The sequence below is a fragment of the Nannobrachium achirus genome, assembly GCF_963921795.1.
Source record: "Nannobrachium achirus genome assembly, chromosome: 8".
Lineage (NCBI taxonomy): Eukaryota > Metazoa > Chordata > Actinopteri > Myctophiformes > Myctophidae > Nannobrachium > Nannobrachium achirus.
The window spans coordinates 42226340-42248619 of NC_137817.1; the positions used below are offsets into that span (position 1 = coordinate 42226340).

The following is a 22280-nucleotide window of genomic DNA, read 5'->3' on the forward strand; positions in this document are numbered from 1 at the left end:
AGAGAATCCCTCTGAACAGGAAGGAAATGTTCCAAAGCATTTCTATACAGCAGACAGAAGCATATTTGTGTTTGTCAATGTGCGTGTGCGTGTGTGTGTGTGTGTGCGCGCACACACACACAGCAGCAAGATTTGTGAGCTGCTGTGATAGGAGAAGGATATCAAATGGAACACAACCACCCTGCACTGTCTGCATGGAGTAACCTCGGTACATAGAAACTGTTTTCCTGAATATTCTACTGCAGTGGTTCTCTAACTTTTTGGGCTTCCCTTTCCTTGAATCCCCCTTTAATCGACAACATTTTGATAAAAACACTCAAAAGTCCAGTTTTTACGTCAATATGTTGAAAATCCAAGTAAGTAGCCAATTGTTTTCTATTCAGTAACAGTTAAGCTGGTCAGAATTCTTACTTAATTTGGTTAAAGCATCACAGAGCAGCACATTTTCATTTTCCAGAAACACTTTTCTACTGTTTGTTTAGACCAGGGGTAGGCATCCTTAGGCACGGGTGCCAACATTGGCACAGGGGAGGGTGTTCACTGGCACACTGGTAGAAATGTGAGAGAGAGGATTTATTTTTAAACCAAATATTGTTTTAAACGTGGTCAATTACATTAAAGATGTATTCAGTGATAATGAAAGTGGCCGGGGGTCATCTTGTCCCTTACTGGCCTTACATTGTGGAAATGTTTCGTTTTTTATAGATTTTTTACACCATTATAATGTTCTCGTTTTGATCATTAGACCCAATCACTGAATATTGGTAGGCCTACGTCTCCAGCTTCAGGATATGTATGATACTGATTTACTAGGAGACGGTGGCATTTTATGAGTTCAGTAGTTTATAATCTGGGCATTTAGCAGAGGTTCTTAATTCAGAGCGACTGCGGTTCTCAAAACTTTTATTTTGACCATCATAACTAAACATCATAACATAACTACGGCCATACTCTACCCCGATTGGTCGAGGACTGGCTGGCCACCTCTGAAAACCAAATCTAGCTATGCTCGTAACACGGACCATGGTGGAAGTCCTTATATGGTCAACACACATTCTAGTGAGGAGAATGAATGAAAAATGTACCAATTATATTTTTATTTGAATGAAATACAATCACTGAATATACCTTTAAGTCACCCAATTAGCAGCAGATTACATCCTGCACTACATCCATTAAAATTCTTAACCTTTACTGGGAGGGCAGTCGGGGAGATAGGTGGCTTATTGTAAGTCGCTTTGGATTAAAAGCGTCTGCTAAATGCCTAAACTGTAAACTGGTTATTGCTCTGAGTCTAATGATCGTTATAACAAGGTCCTGACAATCAAAATATGTCTGAATTTTGATGGGGTGTCATTAAAATGAATATTGACATGGCACACTGACTATCTAGAAAATAAAAACATGGCACTTCATTTCAAAAAGGTTGCTGACCCCTGGTTTAGACTGATGATAGGTTTGTAGTTTACCTATGATGATCCTAGATGATTATTTATATGCATTTCATGAATTACCTTGCGTTTTCCCTACTTAAAACGTAAATTGTATTAGTGCTGTTCATACAATGTACATTTTAGACACTTTTGAAAAAAAGGGTCAATTGTATAAAATCTAAAACAGAAGAATTACCTTTAAAAAAACGTTTGGAAAAAAAAATTGTAGTTGCACTTGTTTGTAGTGCACTATAAATATACCTTTTGAAAAAAAAACTGTAAATTGTGGAAATACTGTGCAAACAAAGAGACCAATTACCTTTAAACAACTGTTATTTGTGCTCAACCTTTCCTATGAGGATATGTAGGCCAACTGTTTCCGACAGCAAATGCACAATTCTTATGGTTTTGTAAGTTAGACTTGCCTCAGTCGCAATGTAACAGCTCTGAGAGCACATCATCTCTATTCCCTTCAATTGTGTATACAATATTTCTATTCCCTTCAATTGTGTATACCAAGGGTCTTCAACTAGGGGGGTCCGGGACCCCTAGGGGGTCCTCAGAGTTACTACAGGGGGGCCTCCAAATCTTTCTGATAGAAACATTTTTTTCATTTTTTTTTATATTAACCACTTGAGCCCTAATGTCCATATTCTGAGAACTTTAGCCAAAAATAGCAGATCTACAAGCTCGGCTATTTTTTGCAAAGAGGTTTGGTGTAAAGGGGGAAAGAGCAGACAGAGTACAGAGTGAAAGTTCAAATTTATTAAGTATTGACCGTGCAAGTGGTTAAATATCTGAAAACAAAGATTTTCATGAATTCAAAATACACTGATGATTGTGTTGTCAAACGATGAAACTATATGGAATCTATGTATGAGAAGGTTGTGGGGGTCTCTCTGCTTCATCTCACTCTCAACTAAGGGGTCCTTGGCCTTGAAGATCCCTGGTGTATACAATATTTCTATTCACTTTAATTGTGTATACAATATTTTGATTGTATTGTTCCACTTTGTTATGGCAATGTTAACGTATGTTTTGTCATGCCAATAAAGCCCTTTGAATTGAATTGAAAGCGTGCATGTGCGTCGGTCTAACCTTTCCTGTTTGAGAGCATATTCCAGCATCTTGATTCGTCTAACCAGGTCCTGCTTCATGTTTTCCTGGCCTTTCCTCTCGCCTTGAAGGAACGCCACCTGAGCCTGAAAAATACACACAAACAAACACATACGAACAGAGCCAACGAGAGGCTGGTTAATGGCAAGGCACATATCCAGTGAATGCACACGTGCACGATAACCCACTTTAGAATATCACATCTGCACTGAAGCTGTTGGAAAGCAGACACGGTTTCATTTAGTGGTGCAAACTAAATGGATGTCATTTATTATGAAAAACAATCAATTTAAATATAATAAAATACTGTTGTAGACAGGCTTTTCAATAGTTTTGCACATGTACAACAAATTATAAAATAGGACACTACTTGATAGCTTCTCCATTATTCACATAATCGGAAAAGATATTTGCGGCCCTAGATTCATGCTCACTATCGAGTTGTTTATTTGATTCATGTCAACAAAGTTTCACATAAAGAGAGGGTAGGATTTAAGGTTGAATTCTCAGAAACCAAAAAGGAATAAGTAGAGGGTGGCTGTTTATTTTTAAACTCCTGACCGAGCTCTCACCACACACACACACACACACACACATCTGCAGCAGGGAGGATAAACACGTCCTCTGGCCGGGCCTGGCCTCGCTCGCATACCTACTCTCAAGTCACATCCTTCCTCTCTCTCTTTGCTTCCTTGCTCCCAGTTTCCTTCCTTTTCCCTTTTTCTGTGAGCCGATGGGAGACGGGAAAAGAAGGCCTTGTGTGTTCTACTGCCACTGGTCAAACCGGCCCATGTTCTGACCCACCTCAGAGAAGGGAAGCAGGGAGGAAGAAGGACGCAATCTGAAGACGGCGGGAAGCAACTACTGGGCCTTAAAGCCGTTACAAACATTCTTTAGACTACCGTTTCTCAACGTTGGTCTCCGGGGACAATGGTCCCTTACAGGTATATAACTCTAATTCTTTCCTTTTTCTTCCCAATGAGGTCTGTGGAGTGGGTGCGTAGTGTTGTTCCGACGTCCCATTAGTCAGACGATACCTAACCTTAACCTCAGTAAAACAGTTATGCTTAAACTTAACTTTAAACTTAACCTCAGTAAAACTATGCCTAAACCTAACCTTAATCCTAACTTCAGTAGAACTATGCCTAAACCTAACCCTAACTCGGACAAATGGGACGTTGGACTATCGAAATTTCCCCTGTGGAGTGGACCAATTCATATCGAACTGAAATGAGTATTAATTATTAGGTTGAGAATCACTGCCTTAAGGGCTGTCCATACTGTCTCCGACCACCAAACTTTTCATTGGAAAGGTCCGGTTCAACTACAAAATGAGGTCACTCGCAACTTCTGAAAAGCATTACCCCGAATTTGATTTCAGAAAGCTGCACGTCGGAAAGATCAGACTTTCAGACGAAAGGTTCGGTAGTCGGAGACAGTATGTACAGCCCTTGAGATGTCTCCTCCTGCTTGAAGGATCTGATCAGACGTGGATCCTTGGCTGTGTCTCAGGTCCTTATTCTGATCTGTCCTATCTCCTACATCCTAGCTCCTACAGGAAGGAGATTTCGGTCTGCCTTTTTCCTCGTGTCAAGTCTCTTATGCCAGGACATAGGGAATAGGATCCTACGAGGAAGTGTTTGCAAGCTGAGCAGCATGACGAGTGATTACTCCACCCCACCAGCTAACAATAGAACGTCCCTACAAGGCTACAAGGGAGTTGGCCTATCACCGGTGATGTTGTCATCAGAAATGGACGTCGCGCGACATTACACTTCAGAGGCATCTTTCCTCTCTCCTCTTCTATGTTTCCTCAGTGGGAGGGACTAACATACAAGGAAAGGATGCAAGTGTAGCAAATGGGATTTATCAGTTATTAATTTTGGGGTTTGTATTGCAAAGTACACTGTGATGACGGTGTACTTTGCAATACAAACCCCCAAATCAATCCTCCAGTTCTAGGCAACAGAAGGGGGGGGGGACGTTTTATTTATTTCCACACAACTCCTCTAAGGTATATTAATGACATAGTTCAATATTGAAAATGGGTGGGTTTCCCCTTTAAGGACCTGATACGCAGCCCTTGATGGGCCCTGGAAGGTGGTATATTATTGGGTTCAATTCATTTATCCTGCACCTCAAAACCGCTACCAAGTAACCATCTGTTGGACAGAGGGCTGACTATACCACAGTGTATGGATGGGACTAAGTTCTAGTACAAGAAACCAAGGGAAGAGAACAGTATTTGTAGCACTCCAGTCCAGCGACATGGTGCCCTCTTCTGGTCCGGGAACCACAGTGAGTTAAAAACAAAGTAGGTTAAGGAGGAACCCTCGCTCCAGATAAAGCGTTTCATCTCTATCTGAACTGTGTCAGTGGAAGGGACAATGACTGGGCAGATGCCATCGCCATCGCCGTCTCCATCTCTCCTCGTTTAACTTTGTGTCCATCTCCCCGTCTCCCCGTCTCGCTCACCATGCCTCGCCAGGCCAGCTCCCTCTGCCAAGCGGAGCTGGATGCTTCCACTCTACTCATTTCACAGTCCATTTCCCCTCTGTGTGTGTGTGTGTGTGTGTGTGTGTGTGTGTGTGTGTGTGTGTGTGTGTGTGTGTGTGTGTGTGTGTGTGTGTGTGTGTGTGTGTGTGTGTGTGTGTGTGTGTGTGGTGTGAGAGAGAGTGTCTGCTCCCATACTCGCATGCAGTCCCCTAAAAATGGAGCAGCCTAAAAAGTGCCATCTCATGGGACAAGCACTCGGTCTACATGAAGAGTACAGTAGATGATGATGAGAGATGGGACGATAAGCGATATTATCGTTTATCGTGATAAAAAAACACTCACGATGGCCTGGGCCACAGGGTAGTGGTCCAGGCACCTAGGCTGGTAATCCAGACCAGCCTGCAGCGTCGCAGGTTTGATTCTCGATCCTGACGACCTTTGCTGCGTGTCACCCCCCCATCTCTCTCCCCGTTTCCTGTCAGCCTACTATGCATCTATCAATAAAGGCAGAAAAAGCCCCAAAATATATCTTAAAAAAAAGCAAAAAAAACAAACACTTTAATATATTGTGATATCGTCCTCCGTCGTGCACTGGGATCAATTCACATTTTATTTGCCGAGCTGCATATCCGGTACCACTTAAACCCTCTATAATTGGTAAAAGGTACTTATAATATACGTACTTGATAGTCTTTTTTTCATTCAAATGTCTTTGCCAAAAAATAGCCGATCTATAAGCTCACAACCCGTCGCGCTGCGACGGGTTGTGAGCTTGTAGATCTGCTATTTGTTGGCAAATGTTCTGCCCAAGGATAATGGATTTGGATTATCGCAATAATATCGTGAATTTTTCATATTGTCCCAGTACAGTCAATCATCCAGGAGCAGGACCACACACACACACACACACACACACACACACACACACACACACACACACACACACACACACACACACACACACACACACACACACACACACACACACACACACACACACACACACACACACACACACACACACACACACACACACACACACACACACACACTCATGTAACCCACTACATAGGCTACTGAAGGGCGGAGAAATATGCTTAGCAAACCTCACTCCTGTCTGCCGATGGTGCTTCAGCCATCCTGCTTAATGCAGTGTGGTTTTACACGCTAATCTAAGCATCCCGGAGATCCCCGTCAAAGTCGACATGTCAATGATGATGATGATCCAAAAGCTCTTTTGGATAGAAATAGCTTACTAACGTCTACCCTAAACTGAGGTCATATTGAATCACAAGAATCCTGAAAGTTAAAACATGAACACGCAGCATTTAGTGACCCTTAAGTTGAGATCTAATAATGGCGTTTACTACAAGGGGCATGTTGCTCACAGATTGAAATTTCAACTACCCACCTACGAGAATTGCAAAATAACCAATAAAAGTACCACAAAGCACAAAGAGAGAAAGGCCTTTACGGAAGATGAAATAAAGTACACTGATGTCACTTTAATACGAATATGCGTAAAGAGAAGGGATGCTTGGGGCCAAGTATATTGCACTGGCGTAGATTCAAAGAAAGATCAGGGATTTGTGGAATGTATCTAGCTTGACAGTGGGACAAGCTATAACTTGCTTTCTTACTCACTCACTCATTCTCCACCACACACACACACACACACACACACACACACACACACACACACACACACACACACACACACACACACACACACACACACACACACACACACACACACACACACACACACACACACACACACACACACACACACACACACACACACACACACACACACACACACACACACACACACACACACCCCTGAATGACACTGTCACGCTGTCTTCTGTGTTCCTTGAGAGACAAGTTCCCACCAGCCTTTTCCCACAGGCGCCCAATAATCTTGCAACTTTGACATGATGGCTTCAGTTCATCGGTCAAACAAGATGGCAAGACGCACAACAACACAGGCGTGTCGGGCACACATACCCGCTTGCCACAGCAGTGAGCAGTGAGCAAACACGTGTGCACAAGCACAAAAACGAGCATGGGTCAAATAAGTAATGGCTTTGTCACATAGGTTAAATTGAGGCATGACTGCCATTATGTTTGTACCACCTACATCCCTCTCCGTGTTGTGTAATTGCCATCCTCAACCATTCCATCGTGAATCACAATTATCTAAGGGCGTATTAAAAAAGTTAAGTGTTGTTTTTTTTGTTCAATAGCTCTAAAGTCTGATAGTTATCATTGCTGTATAGAGTGTTTGTTCAGTAACAGGGGTCTAACCATCTCTCCAGCTCTCTGGGAAACAGAAAATACATTTTCCGGTTGGGAAACTATTTTCATCCCAAATTGGAAACTGGAACACTATAACACTGAATCTGATAATTGATAAATGGGTTCTCTCTCCCGATTGGATGAAATTGATGACCCACCTGAAAAAGGTTTTTCTGTTTATTAAAGTACTGGAAAGTTGGGGAGACCTCTGTTACTGAACACTAGCAATGATTACTATCAGAATATACGAGGGCACGCACGCACGCACACGCACACACACACACACACACACACACACACACACACACACACACAATGGGCTAAAATCACTGACCATATTGAACGATGGCCATTTAGCTTTTATGTCCTACTCAGTGTGTTGGGAAACTCCATCCTGGGGTGGGTGACTATAGACAATGCTGAGTGGACACAAAGTAAAAGGAAACAGTGATTAATCTCTGGTTGGTTGTCTGTAACATTATAGCCTGGCTGGTTCACTTTATAGCCAGGATTTGTGTTATTTGGATTCTGTAGGTGAACAAATTATAACTAAAACTGAGAAAGCAACCTCGTTGGGAGCAAACCTGCCATACTACGGGAGGGCGCTAAATCAATCAAAATATTTTGGTCCAACTATCTCAATATTATGGATATTGTGATTTGCGATAATACTGTAACTGTGAGCATGACTATTGGAGCTTAAACAAAACATTTAGATAAATAGGCATAATCGTTATTCGTTATTATATAGTAATCAATTACTATATAATAACTATTTGAGTAAAGACAAATAACAGTAGCAGCTAGAACACTCAGGTAGTCAGGTAAGTTTACAGAAAGAAAATATCATGTTACTGTAATGAAGCCTTTAAAACCAGAAAGACAACGTCATTATTAGGCCAATGCCATATCACAATATTATACTCATAACATGATCAATAAACTGCATTGCCCAACCCTATTTCGTACCATTTGATCTCTGTATCTTGCAGGTGAGTCTTGGTCTCGGGTGCAACAGTGAATTGAACTAATCAATAATTTTATAATCGCACCCTGTTTTGGGCATGTCCATTTTCTTTAATCAAATGTTGCAAGCTTATAGATTGTCCATTTCACTATTTTTGCAAGACGCTGCTGTGCAATGAGGCACAAAATAAAGCTTATGTGATCAGCCGATTTTCGATTTGTTGATCAAAACTAAAAAGGTATATACTGTACTGTCTGTAAGTATATATAGGATATAAGTTGGTCCACATAGCCTTATCCTACCACTGCTAACCTTTCCAGAGCCTGTGGCCCGCTGAGGAGAGCAGACACATTTAGCCTTCCCCGTCAGAACCACCACTCTCCTGCTTATCAGAACAGGGTCAAGGGCAGCTTTCCTTTCCTCCACAGCTCTTCAGCTGGCCTCCCTCCATCCCTTCATCTCTCCATAGCCCAGGAGGGAATCAATGAGCCAGCAAGTAGAGCACTCAACTTTTCTGGGACAGTGTTTTTGGAATCAGAGTTGTTGTTGTGTTTAAGAGTGTGTGTATGAGAGAGACAGAGAGAGAGAGAGAAAGAGAGATTGGGACATCACAGACTGCTTACGTATGTTTGGACCAACATGCAGTCAAGTCAAAAGACACAAGATGTAATCCATTAGAGACCTACTAGAGTGCTATGCTAAACAAAGAGTGCTGAGGATGAATAACTAAACACAGACCCTTCTCAAAGTGCTGCAGAGTTGTATGAAGAGAAAGCATGGTCTAACTGACAGAGACACACACACACACACACACACACACACACACACACACACACACACACAGAGACAGAGAGAGAGAGAGAGAGCATGTATTGCACTGAACACCGTAGAATCTTCAGTGTTAATGGACCCATAAGGCTCTAAGCTTATGAGAGCAGCAAGTGTGTGAGTGTGTGTATGTGTGTGTGTGTGTGTGTGTGTGTGTGTGTGTGTGTGTGTGTGTGTGTGTGTGGGCAAGCGTCCCGTACTAGAGTACAGTACATAAGGATGTCATATTGTGTGTCGTTGCTGGGAGCACAGGGCAATTAATTATTAGGCACAAAGTGCCCTGAGGCCGCTTGGCCACGCTCGACAGGAAGTGATGTCATCTGGGTCACAAGTATTTCTATGCTATGATAATACTGATGTCACTAATGCATCTAAATGTGTCTGAATAACGCGTTTGCATTTTAAACACAAGAACCCCAGCGTCGCTATTCTGGGTGAAAGATACCAGGGTCCACGGCCACCTGGTCCAAGTTTAGCATTTTTTTTTTGGTGCTTTTTTTACTCTTTTTTTATTCAAGAGTCCTCTGTCCTCTAATGTGCTATTGTCATCATAATGGTAAGTGGTTACAGTAAAAAAGCATTTGGCTAGCACACCTACAAAAAATATATGTATATCCAACAGCGAATTAGCTTGAACACAAACATTGCTTCAATGATCTCAAAGTTGGCAGTGCACTGGTGCAGTTCTGCCTTGCGTGCGTGCGTGTGTGCGTGTGTGCATGCGTGTGTAAAAGACTGGCCCTGGCCACCTGTCGCTCTTGCTGTTGTCCCACCTGACCCAGAGAGGGGTGTGGCTTCCATGCCTGGCCTGTCACTGGAGACATTTGACCACAGGTGTTATGTTTTTAACGGCACCGCCACCAATAAAAAAATGCCACATGCACTAGCGCACTCACCATACGTGCATCATCATATGCTCTGCCACACTGTACAGTATGGTGTAAAATAACTGCATGTGACCAACAAAACACAAACACAACTACAAAGAAGCCAACAGTGACAGGCCAAGAGAATAATAATCTCCCAAGAGTAGTCGCCAAATTTCGCAGCCTATGCATTCACTTTCTTGGGTGCCCAAAGGTCGCCCAATTCAAACATAAACAAATGGGTCACCCCATCAGCAAAAATGGGGGGAAAGCAATGGCTCCAGCAACATGTTTTGATTGTCTTGGTGATTGACTAGGACAAACAGAACAAACACCCAAGACAAATGATTTTTTAAACAATATGTGCTCTATTGTGGCGCATGTTCAGTTTATGGAGGAGTAAAACAAAGAAAGAATGTATGTGCATATAATGTTCTAAACAATCCCAGATTGTCCCTTAAGGAGTCGTGCATGCACATTTAATGCCTAAAGATACATGTGAATGTTCACTACAGTATGTGCCTCTAACTCTAGTACAGCCACAGTACATGCTGACGGACATACCGAGTGAGTGAGCCCAACATACATGATAGCAATATAGGACTGTGTGTGTGTGTGTGTGTGTGTGTGTGTGTGTGTGTGTGTGTGTGTGTGTGTGTGTGTGTGTGTGTGTGTGTGTGCGTCAACCCTAACAGTATATCTGACACAATGCCCAATGTTAGCAGTGGTTTAACATGACTGCACAATGCATTTCTCTCTTAATTTTAGGACATGGTGACTGATAATTCGGCCTGGAAACAGACCACACATCTCTCTCTCTCTCTCTCTCTCTCTCACACACACACACACACAGAGCTTCCAACATCCCTGATTCCCCACTCGTCCACATGTTCGCCTATAAAAGCAGTGAGCATACAGCACAGTCACTTTGTTATTGTTCATCCATATTTTATCACGCTTCTATTTATAACTACCGTACATGGCTTTCAGTTGAAGGCACAGAACGAGGCACAGACAATCAGCCAGTGGCAATATGATTCTTCAGCGCCAGTTCAGCTTTATGGAAACCCAAAGATACTGTAATATTGCATTAAAGCAAACTGTGTTTACCAGATAGACAGAGGGTTGAGGTAATTGAAAATGTAGGAAACACACTTGGGGAGAGGAGGGAACTTTGTTGTCTGTGTGTGCAATCCATAACCTTTGTTTATCCGAGGAAGGTGTGATTATGATGCCATGCTTTTTTCTTGCAACACCCTGCACACCTGCCGGGAGTCACCCAGTAGTTTTCTAGTCTTCAGTCTTTTTAGCAGCTCTACTTGAGCCATTGGTTATTAAATGCCTTGCTCAGGGGCATGCAAATCACTGTTTTGAAAGCAGAGTTCATCGCTCATTCACATTCACTCAGTTCAGATTCAGGAATTTGAACCTATGCTCTTGTCTTGTGGTGAAACAGCCCTGCCTCTCCAGCTGTGTTGTTTGTTTGGCTAAAACTGTATGGTAAAGTAGAGTACAGTACTATGCAGTATGCCACAACACCTCATTATGTTTTAGGTGTTTAGGTGTAGTGACTGACGCTGTTTAGATACTAACTTATATTCAGAATTGTTGTAACTTCGTCAGGATATCTCAGATTTATGCTCATCTCAAAAAGCCAGGAAAGGATCACTCAAAAAATAAACAACAGACACGGTGCTGTTGAACCATCACAGCCTGCACTTGACTCTTGCATCGGTGTGAAAAGCTGTAAACTGGAGCATTCATTCACTGATCCAGGTGTGATTTGGTCCTCACATTGACACAACAGCACGCACTCACTCAATAACAGAGGCTTTAATATTGTCCCACTGGGCTTGCACTATCTTAAAATTATCTTTATACATTGGACACCCATGTGTTCTCACATCGGTCAAAATAATATATCTGGTAACATCCCTATCAAATAATGCATATATTTTAAATATATATATACATGATTTGATTAAGTATTTGATATAACCTTGTCATAGAAGGCTATCTATACAACAGTAATGTTAGCTACCTAGCATGTTATTCTGAACCAGCCTGGGGACTGAAAGGGGGGGACAGACCTTGCAGGAAGAATCACTTGGTTTGTGGATAAATAGTAACCTTTATCCTCCTGCAATGCTGCAAGCGAAAACGGGAACAAAACGATGAACCAAAAGATTACCCTGAGTTCGTCCCTCTCGGCCTCCCAGCGGTATTTCTCGGCCTGGAAGCGTCCCCACTCGTACTGGATGAAGTGCAGGATCCCGGGCAGCGACAGGCCCGCGTCCCCGTCCTGCGGTTCCCGTTGCAGCGACGAGCCGGCAGCCATCGCCCCGGCCGCCGCCGCCGCCGCCGTGGCCGCCTGACCGAGCGCCGCTTTCGGCCCGTTGGGGTTGCTGCGCCCCACGCCGCCGCCGCCGTTACCCCCTCCACCTCCCCCAGAGTTCTGGTTCGGTCCGCCGGCCGCCCCGCACGATCTGTCCGCCTCCATTTTGCCGTTCAAAGCTGGTCGGGCCCCGGACAAGGAGGTGGAACCCAAGGCAGAGAGAATGATAATAACAACGACGACGTCCCCCGTCCGTCTGCCTGCCTCTCAGAGCCAGCAGCACTTCCACTCTAAAGCCCCTTTCTTCCTTCTCCCGTTACGTTACGTACGAAATCACCGTTCACTTGCTAAATACGACACTTCCGTTGCCCAGCCTTCAACGTAAAGCGCTATCAATATTTATTATGATTATTAATATCAGTATAGTATCAGTAGTAGGCCTAGTCTGATGGTAGTAGTAGAGGTAGTAGGCTTGTAGAGTTGTTGTTTTTGTATTAAACTTAATTTGTTGAGCGCTTATCGAAAGTTATAACGTGATTTACATTTAAGACGAAACTGAAGGAAAAAAATGAAGAAATACATAGTAATAATATGCATTATTATCATTTTCGGTAAACTAAAGGCCCTATGACAAAAGAAAACTATGTGTAAAAAAGGATTGCAGTAGAGTAGCCTTCTGGTATTTGCAGACAATATTTTAAGAGAATAAAATTAATTCCAAAAAAGCATTCTTATAACTTTCGGTACATGACAAGTATGTTAGGGGTAATGGTAATCAGGTAATGCACATTTAAGAGAATTGCAGTCACACTACAATCTCAATGTGGCTCTCAGAATCTCAATCAACTGAGAGATTCTGATTAATTTGTGCTAGGAATACTCGCGTCCAGGAGGCTGGATTTGCTACACTTCCTGCCATTTAGTGATCAAGATTTTGAATTAAAAGTAAAAGCAAATCACATTTCACAATCATTTTGTGATATTAAAGAGAATCGTCCTGACTCCTGAGTGTAAGCCATTCTGACTACGATAAATATTTGCTACATAAATATTACACGTATTACTTCTATATATCTATATATATATTGCACAGGTGTGACGAGTAGCAGTAGTCCTATATACAGTGTAATATGTTTAATTTCCATCGAGTAAAAATGTAATGATAAACACAGTCCAATTCATAAACACTCAAAAAAGAAAGGTGGCTGATTTTCGTCAAAGAATTACGAAGAATGATAATTTAACCCTTATTTTGAAAGGTTTACACAGGAAGGCAAAACCGTTACACGGCTAACGTGACATTTACGCTAAGGTGCAGATTTATTCTAAACAAATACTGCGTTTCATTTAGGCATCAAATGTTGTTAATTTCCTTAAATCGTGTTGAGCGTCCAGTTCCAAGATGAGGATGATTCCACACAAACATGCGTAGCTATCTGTGTTCTTCACTTGCGCTGTGCACAGGATTCCTCCTCTGTACACATCCTACTGTAGATTACTGCAGATGGACCAAACAGCTAGATATCATGGACATGAAAACATAATTATACTAGGTTCTCGTCGATCGTGTGTGTCATACATGGGTCGGAACTGCCGACTGAATAACTAGCAGAAAAAAAGAAAGAAAGGTGAGTTATGAACAACAATCTATGTCAATTGTAAAGCATATTTTTGTGTCATTTTTTCTAGCCCATGTCCAGTGCGTGTTAGCCCTGACAAGACCTACACAGGTTCCCTGCTACGGAATATGCTGACTTCAGAAAAGTTGTTGCTGTGCCTTTGAGGGCAGTTCAAAGTCAGTGTAACGGGTAACTGGCCCTCTTGTCTTCTGCAGGGTAAATTAGGATAATCCAATTAATATCAGAGCATGTTGATGTTAATTATTTCCACAGGGATCTTATTAAAGACATAATGTGAATGTCGTATCTTATGAAACCATATTCACCAGATATTACCATGAATTAGATATTGTGTACTATACTGTATCATTTCTACAGGCTCAACAAATGATGTTTACAGTCTGGAGTTGAGCTGATGTGGCCTCCTGCCTCACCAATCTATCTATCAGGCATCAGGGTGTGATATTATGAACATTCCTTTTGTTAATCTCTGAGCTGGTAGGCCAGTGACCCATTGAGGTGTAGAATCCTTTTGTTTAGACAGAAGACCACTTGGTTACCATATGATGTGCTAAAACTAATCGTATCTCGAATCAACATGTCTGGGTCTCTGGACCAATGTAATGACAGAATCTGTCTCAGCTAACTTTGTAAGAGTATAAAGATTGACCAAAATGTTGTATTTGGGGTGCTTCCACGGGAGGACGGAGGGCTGCTGATCATCTGTGGCTCCATACATCTATGCAATAAACAAACCTGGCTGGAACCATCTCGAACCATCACCATCTCTCTGTCTGCATCTATGCCTGCCTGCATGTCTCCTCTTATCTTCTCTCCAAGCAACAAGGTTGAGAAATAGTTAAACTCAATCTCACAGTAACTTCGGGTATTATTTTAGGCGTAATAGTCTAAAATATACTTCATGAACTATTTGGATGTGGATTGAAAAATGATGTATTACGGTAAATGGGTTATTGGCTATTTTAAATGTCCATGTGCTCTGGATTTCACCTTTCCCACAGCTCTCCCTGAACTCTCAAGAGAGATACACAGCTCTCCAGCTCTACGCTAATGGGGACCTGACTGCCAGCAATCTAAACTTCAACTATTAGACCTCAGACTCGGAGAGTCTTCATTCCTCCATTGTACCACTGAGACGGTTGGGGTAACCATCAGGTGCCATGCGTGTGAGCTTCTGCCAAGGCCTGTTAACAGCAGCCATTCTACTCAACCTCCTGATTCTCTACTATGTCTCTCGAGCCCAGCAGCAGATGATGGAGAAGAGAAAAGACCTCGCCAGGGGCTCCAGGAGAGCTGCCCTACCAGCCTCCGGACTAGGAGGAGGCCTTGGGGGTCTTGTGGGGGCCGGTGGAGGGTTGCCGGGGGCAGGAGTGGTCGGGGTGGAGGGAAACAGCCGTGCGCCTCGCGTGACCGTTCTCGTCCGGGAGTTTGAAGACTTTGAGAATTACGTGGGAGACGTGGCGCATTCGTTCCTCCACCAGAGGCCCGAGCTTCCCTTCCTGGCCGTGGCTGACGCCTACCCCTACCCTCCCCTGTCCCTCCCGGACGGGGCTCGGCTTCTGGTGTTGTCCCCCAGCCCGGATCAACCGCCTCAGGCTCACAGGCCGGAGTTCCACGTCCAGACCGAGTTCGTGCTGCTGGTTCCCGACGGCGTGGAGCTGGAGCAGGGCCGGGCGGTGGAGAGGCTGATAAGGGAGCTGGAAGGCGAGGGCGGGGGGCCCGTGAGGCTGGTGGCAGCACCGGTGCTGGCTCGAAGCGCCGTGCAGTGCCTCCACCTGCGGGTCAGCCTGAGAGAGTGGACGGCCACCTATACGCCGGCAGCGTCCGGGAGCAGCGGGAGCGTGTGCACGGCTTTGCAAGGCGACGCGGTGGTCCTCATCCGCACCGAGGATCTCTTCAACCTCTCTGTCCCGCTGGGGCGGCCTCTTTTCTCTTCGCTGTTCATCCAGACCTCGCTGAGAGGCTGGAAGGTCAAGCTGCTGGAGAGCCCCTGTTTCTCGGCCAACCACCGGCCACTCTTCAGTTCGGCCCACAACCAATGGAAGGCCGACACTCGCTTGAAGGAGGCCACGGGGAAGCTCATGAGAAGCTTTGGCCTCAAGCGGCTCCTGTTGCCCGATGGGAAGGAACAGTGGCACGGCTGCAGCAAGGAGACGCCCCGCTGCTTTGGCACGGTGCGAGACGACACCCCCGACTACCTCTACCTGGAGCGCTGGACCCCGCCCTGTTGCCTACGGGCGCTCAGAGAGACCACAAAGTATGTCATTAACATCCTGGAAAGCTCTGGCGTACGCTACTGGCTGGAGGGGGGCACCCTGCTGGGCGCCGCACGTCATCAGGACATCATCCCCTGGGATTACGACGTCGACCTGGGCATCTACTTGGAGGACGTGCCCAACTGTGATCACCTGAAGAACCTGGACTCTGGCTCTCTGGTGGACGCCAATGGCTACGTGTGGGAGCGCGCGGTGGAAGGGGACTTCTACAGGGTGCAGTACAGCGAGGCCAACCACCTCCACGTGGACCTGTGGCCGTTCTATCCGCGCAACGGCGTCATGACCAAAGACACATGGACGGAGCACAAACAGGACGTGGAGTTCCCCGAGCACTTCCTGCAGCCACTCGTGCCCATGCCCTTCGCCGGGATCACCGCCTACAGCCCAAACAACCACCGCGCCTTCCTGGAGCTCAAATTCGGAGAGGGGGTGATCGAGAACCCCCAGTACCCCAACCCTGCCAAGAAGAGGCTGGACAGGAGCAGGCTATGATAGCGACTCGTTGGCTTTTTTGCATTTTTAATTGTGTGTTGTGTTTTTGTTGTTGTTGTTGTACTGAACAATTCAACAGATCCAGATGGGTCGCACACTTTTGAACCCAGCCCAAAATAAAAGTGTGGAGATTCTAATACGCTGCCAAAATGATGAATGCGTGTATTGAAAGTGACACCAAATATTCTACTGTATGTTGAGCTAACAATACATCACATTCACGGTTGAATTGATGTGTTTATTATCAGACATTGTGGTGAAATATGGCACTGCATTGGTTTACTATTTCTCCATCAGTGTGATATGTTTCATTCATAAGGAGGGAAAATGATTTTAAGTCATGAATCATAAAGTGCAATCAAAAGAGTTTAGGAAAATGGTAAAAAAAAAACACCACATTTTAGATCTTGGACAAATAGACGTCATGTTGATGACATGTTGACACTGCAATGTCATATCATTTTGACATATTGATCTCCAAAATGTAGTTTGCTTCTCCATTGACTTCCAGTATAAATGTAAAGGTGTTGTGTAAGTGATATTCTTTGGTTAAAAGAAAATGTTTTTGTTAAAGCTCTATATTCTGATAGTAACCATTGCTATAGAGACTGTGTGTTAAGTAACAGGGCTCTCTCCACCTCAAGCTCTTTAATAAACAGAAAATATATATTCAGGCAGGTTACACATTTTATCAGGATCCCCTTCATCAGCTTCAAAGTTTCTGCTCATTTTATTTTTTATTTTTTTTAATCACGTTTCAATTTCACTTGTACAGTAGGCTATATCCTTTTAGCCTGGTTAATAAACCAGACCGCACAACACCACCTCCTGGCAGTAGAGGAATTAGTATGAGCAACGCCAGGCCAATATCCTTTTATCCTTTATCTCTCTCTCTCTCTTGATTGGATAAAATTGGTATCCCGACCTGAAAATGTATGTTCTGTTTACTAAAGAGCTTTAGCAAGATGGCGACCCTTGTTACTGAACAAACACTAGCAATGATTACTATGAGAATATAGAGCTATTTGACACTTATTTTAACACAAACATATCACGTTTACACCCCCTTTAAAGTTGATAAAAAATTCAGTATTTCAGGTTAAATTGAATAGATAATATAGGTATAAAACCTATATAAACATTCAGGGATTTACTCCCTTGGCCTATTGGCAGTGTGCACAATACATTTGGTACAGTCGGTCCAGTGGTTTGTAAATTAGACAGACACACGTGCACACACACACACTACAGACCCTTTTGTAAGGGTGAAGCTGTAAAGTAGATTAAACACTGACAATGAACAATCTCATACTGTAGATGCATATGCATCCCATTGAAAGCTGCATTATACATTGTATTTAGCATTATGTGATATGGTACGATATCTGTGTTGAAGCGTTTACATTTTTATTTTTTTATATTTTTTATGAAGTATTATTTTGCACTGACTCACTTTCTAATTTCAGGTTTACACAAATTCATGAATGAATGTCTCAACATTGACGCCACTTGGATCTTGTTGGACAGAAAAAAGAGGAACGTGCTAATCCAAGTACACTGTATAGGCTAATCCTAAATGTCAATTTAACCACGAAGGTGTAAAAATTGGCCTGTAAAATGTTGTTCACCCCAAGCACCATAACTACAGTATAACAATTTATCGTTCACCATTGTTACTTATTGTTGTGCGGATGGCAGAGTCCGCACAAAGGACTCTGCCACATCCACTTGAGTTAGAACAATTTAAAAAATATATATCTTTATAGTTCTAGTTCTCATGCTTGGTGTGAATGGTTCTTAACTGTCCATTATTACAATCTGAGAGTTGTATTAACAATGAGGATTTTGCTATGCAATGGGACAGGGGTTCTGGTATGTCTTCATTTTCTCACTCACAATACAGTAAATCATACTTTAAAAGTTTAGCTAAATTTGATCCATTGGCTGTCTAATGTGTGTCTTATGTAAATGGTGATACTACTGCGCATGTGTGCCGTATTGGCTGAATTCAGAGGAAGAAAAAAAGAGAAGAATATAGATGACAAAATGACAATACCAGCACTTTGGCATTGGAAACCTCATGGTTTAATATCTTGTTGTTTAATATGTTATTGTACTGTATACTTGTGTATGATATACTGAAGTGTCTCTTCATTTCATTAACTTGGGAAATAAAGCAGTTCAGTCAATGGCCTGTCATATCATTTGAAGATTGTTTGTGATTTGTGAAGTTAATACTTTTGGTCACTAGGTGGCAGAAGACACTTGATGATATTGTAAGTTGTCACCCACTTTGATTGTGAAGTTGTTGACTTTTTTGAGGTTATGATTTGATCCAAAGAGGATGGACTCAGTTTTTCCCAGGTGAATTGATAATTTGTTGTCGTTAAGCCATGTGCAGCAGATCTTACTTAGTTCAGACTAGAGTTAAGTGTCTTTTCAACCTGCAAGTGGTCCTTGCCCGAGACTAGGAGCGCAGAGTCATCCGCGAACAGGAACAGGTTGCAGTCGCAAGCAGATGCCATGTCGTTCACGTATATTAGGAACAACAGAGGCCCCAGTATGCTACCTTGAGGAACACCACAGCTTACTGGGAGGGGGGGGGGGGGGTACCGTTAACCTCCACCACCAGGTAAGACTGCATCCAGCTCACTGCTGCGCTGTCAAGACCGATGGCTTTTAGTTTCTCAATCAGAATAGAGTGATTTACGGTGTCAAATGCCTTCTGGAGGTCCATCATGACCATGCCGCTATATTTGCCGTCATCCGCTTTGCGTTTGATTTGGTCAGTCAAATAGAGAAGGCAGGTGTCAGTGGAATGAAATTTTCTGAAACTAGATTGGAACTCGTAAATCAGATTCTCATCAAGATATCTTGCAATCTGTTCGTAGACTATTTTCTCTATGACTTTGGATATGGAGCTAAGAATGGAAACGGGGTGGTAGTTTCCAGGGTCTAGTTTGCTACCTTTTTTATGCAGGGGCGTTACTTTTACTAGTTTGAAGTCCTGGGGGACATGACCTGTTCGATGGAAAGGTTAATTATGTGAGTAGGCCTAATGATTGGAGCAATGGAGGCGGCTGAATCTCTGAGAAATCTAGCGGGAATTTTATCAAGGCCAGTGGCCTTGTGTTGAGGTAGGGCGCTCAATTTTTTTAAACACTAAATCAGTTGTCACCGTGGCAAGTTTAAAACTGTCTTTGCTAACAGCCCAATTTTTTGTAGAATTCTTTAACACATTTTACACCATACTGCCCAGATGGGGCTATGCAATGGGACAGGGGTTCCGTTATGTCTTCATTGTCTCACTTTGGCATTGGAAACCTCATGGTTTAATATCTTGTTGTTTGATATGTTATTGTACTGTATAGGCCTACCTGTAACAGTTCAGTCAATGGCCTGTTATATCGTTTGAAGATTGTTTGTGAAGTTAATACTTTTGGTCACTAGGTGGCAGAAGACACATGATGATGATGTAAGTTAAGAAGTCAACATTGGCCTAAAGTTGTACAACACTTTTACATGTGAGGGTGAGTTATGAGCCATGTGGGTGACGCTTTGGTCATGGAACAAGCACAGGACTGAAGATTAATCATCTTCCACAGACAGGTCACTCAAATATTTTTTTATTTTATTCAGTGGTGTAAATGGTCTGCCATAAAAGCCTGCACTATTAGGGAGGTGAAGTGAGAAGTTATATTTGGATGGGGAGAGTCACAGTCAGTAACTCAATATGACGCAACAATGCCATGACAGATGACACAGACATGTCACCAACATGGCTCAAGTGCATGGAACCATGACTCAGACATGACACAAAGCACATGGAGGAACCATATGACAAAGACTAAGCTTATATAGGCTATAGCAAATACAGAGGGAAAATAATAGGAGCAGGTATAGAGCCCTGGGGATCCTGTTTTTAGGCTATTAGTGGTTTAAAAAAAACACACTTAGTGTGAAGTTTGCGGTGCTATTTATGAGTTAATTTCATTAAGCGTCTTGGCAAGCTTGGCGCTTTGTGCTCAATTGTAGACCATGCTTTGCGTCCCTGACAAAGCCAGATGTTGGAACTTAGCCCCTTCCAGGTGCACCACTCAAAAATGGGAATGGCCTGTCTCCAATGCAGATCTCAGACTTAATGTGACCAGCCTGTGATGTGTCATCAATGATGTCCGTCATCTATGACATCACTATGAATGACTCTCCACATTGAGGCAACATTTCAGCTTGATCCATTGACTTCCATTATAAAATGTGAATGAAAATGAGTAGAGGTTCTTCTGTGACCTACTAACAATGTGATTGGAAAGTTTTGGCGCTTATGGGTTCAGAGGTTTGCAAGATTAGCTCTGGACACACACACAGAGCCTCTCATAGATGGCTAGCCTCTTAAGAGGGTCAATGGTTATGTTCATCTTCCTATAAATTCAAAATATCTGTGTGTGAGTGTGTGTCTTTCCCTCCCATACAATATGTCGAGAACCGTCTGACGGATCGACTTTAAACTTGGCACGTGTGTTGCCAAAGACAGAGAGTATGGTGGGACCGTCCTGGGACGTTTTGGCAGTTGTTCAGAAATGTCTATAAAGCCACACATTTTTGTTATCCCTTTTATGCAAGTAGTAACTTTTATGCCCTATAATATATAGGGCCTATATGGAGATCCATATGTCATCAACCAAGTGCTATGATAATGGTTACTGCACCAAGTACTCTGACAACCGGTACAAAGGTATTGTATAACGAGAGCCTGGTTAAATCAAAATGTCATATCCTGATTGTGTATACACATACCTATGTACTACTTACAAACAATAATCATAATCATTCACCAAAGCATCGATGATCCCAAGAAGCAAGAGTTTGTAATAAACAGTCACAGAACAGCAAATACAAAAATGACTTTTTTATTTTCTGAACTTCAAGGAGAGTACATTCAGTCTGGCCAGAATAAGACTTGTATAAGATGAACATGTATGTATCAGATGAATAAGATTAACTTCGGTGACCGATGCAATCGATGCAAGCATTGTTTGCTTGAATTGATTGCACTAGCTTAAACATGTGAAAAGCAGAGGTTTTTGTCATTTCATCACGATTAATATGGAGTAAATAGTAAGGGATGTCAGATCATTTTAAAATAAACAATCAATATGTCCCCATTCATACTTAACAATGTCCCATTATATGGGTTGAATAAATGATAAACTAGACTTTCAAGAGAGCATCATATTTGGTAGCGTTTGATAGTGTATAGTCTATTTGATTTGGGTGATTTATCAGATATTTTAACACGTGAACAATTTCTCCCAAGTTCTCACAAACAGTCTCAAAACAGCCTTCAAGAGAAGTCTTTGAACAGAAGCATACAGTACCATCCATACACACCATGTATACCTGGCACATGAGCAAAAAGTCAAAATCTCAGACAAAAGTTATCCCCAAGCAATGGCTAAAACATGACATAATATCACAAAAATATTACTTCAAACATTTTTTAAAAGGTCCAAAAGAAATAAAACAAATT

General features: G+C 42.8%; 2 protein-coding genes across 3 annotated transcripts in view; one reads left to right on the forward strand and one right to left on the reverse strand.

Moving 5' to 3' along the window:
- The window catches only part of strn4 (striatin, calmodulin binding protein 4), a 33090-nt gene extending 20465 nt beyond the window's left edge, over positions 1 to 12625 (reverse strand). For both annotated transcript variants that reach the window (XM_080731530.1, XM_080731529.1), the window contains exons 1-2: positions 12199 to 12625; positions 2532 to 2635 (exon numbers count right to left, since the gene is read on the reverse strand). In XM_080731530.1, coding sequence (XP_080587656.1) covers positions 2532 to 2635; positions 12199 to 12507 — 413 coding nt within the window. In that variant the 5' untranslated portion in view covers positions 12508 to 12625. The remainder of the gene's footprint in view (positions 1 to 2531; positions 2636 to 12198) is intronic.
- A 2408-nt stretch (positions 12626 to 15033) lies between these two features.
- Positions 15034 to 17457, forward strand: fkrp (fukutin related protein). Its single transcript, XM_080731497.1, has one exon. It carries the CDS (start codon positions 15143 to 15145, stop codon positions 16748 to 16750), a length of 1608 nt encoding a protein of 535 aa, XP_080587623.1. The 5' UTR covers positions 15034 to 15142; the 3' UTR covers positions 16751 to 17457.
- The last annotated feature ends 4823 nt before the right edge of the window (positions 17458 to 22280 follow it).

Coding starts and splice junctions, on each gene's coding strand:
- fkrp (XM_080731497.1), top strand. CDS start 15,143: ATGCGTGTGAGCTTCTGCCAAGGCCTGTTAACAGCAGCCATTCTACTC.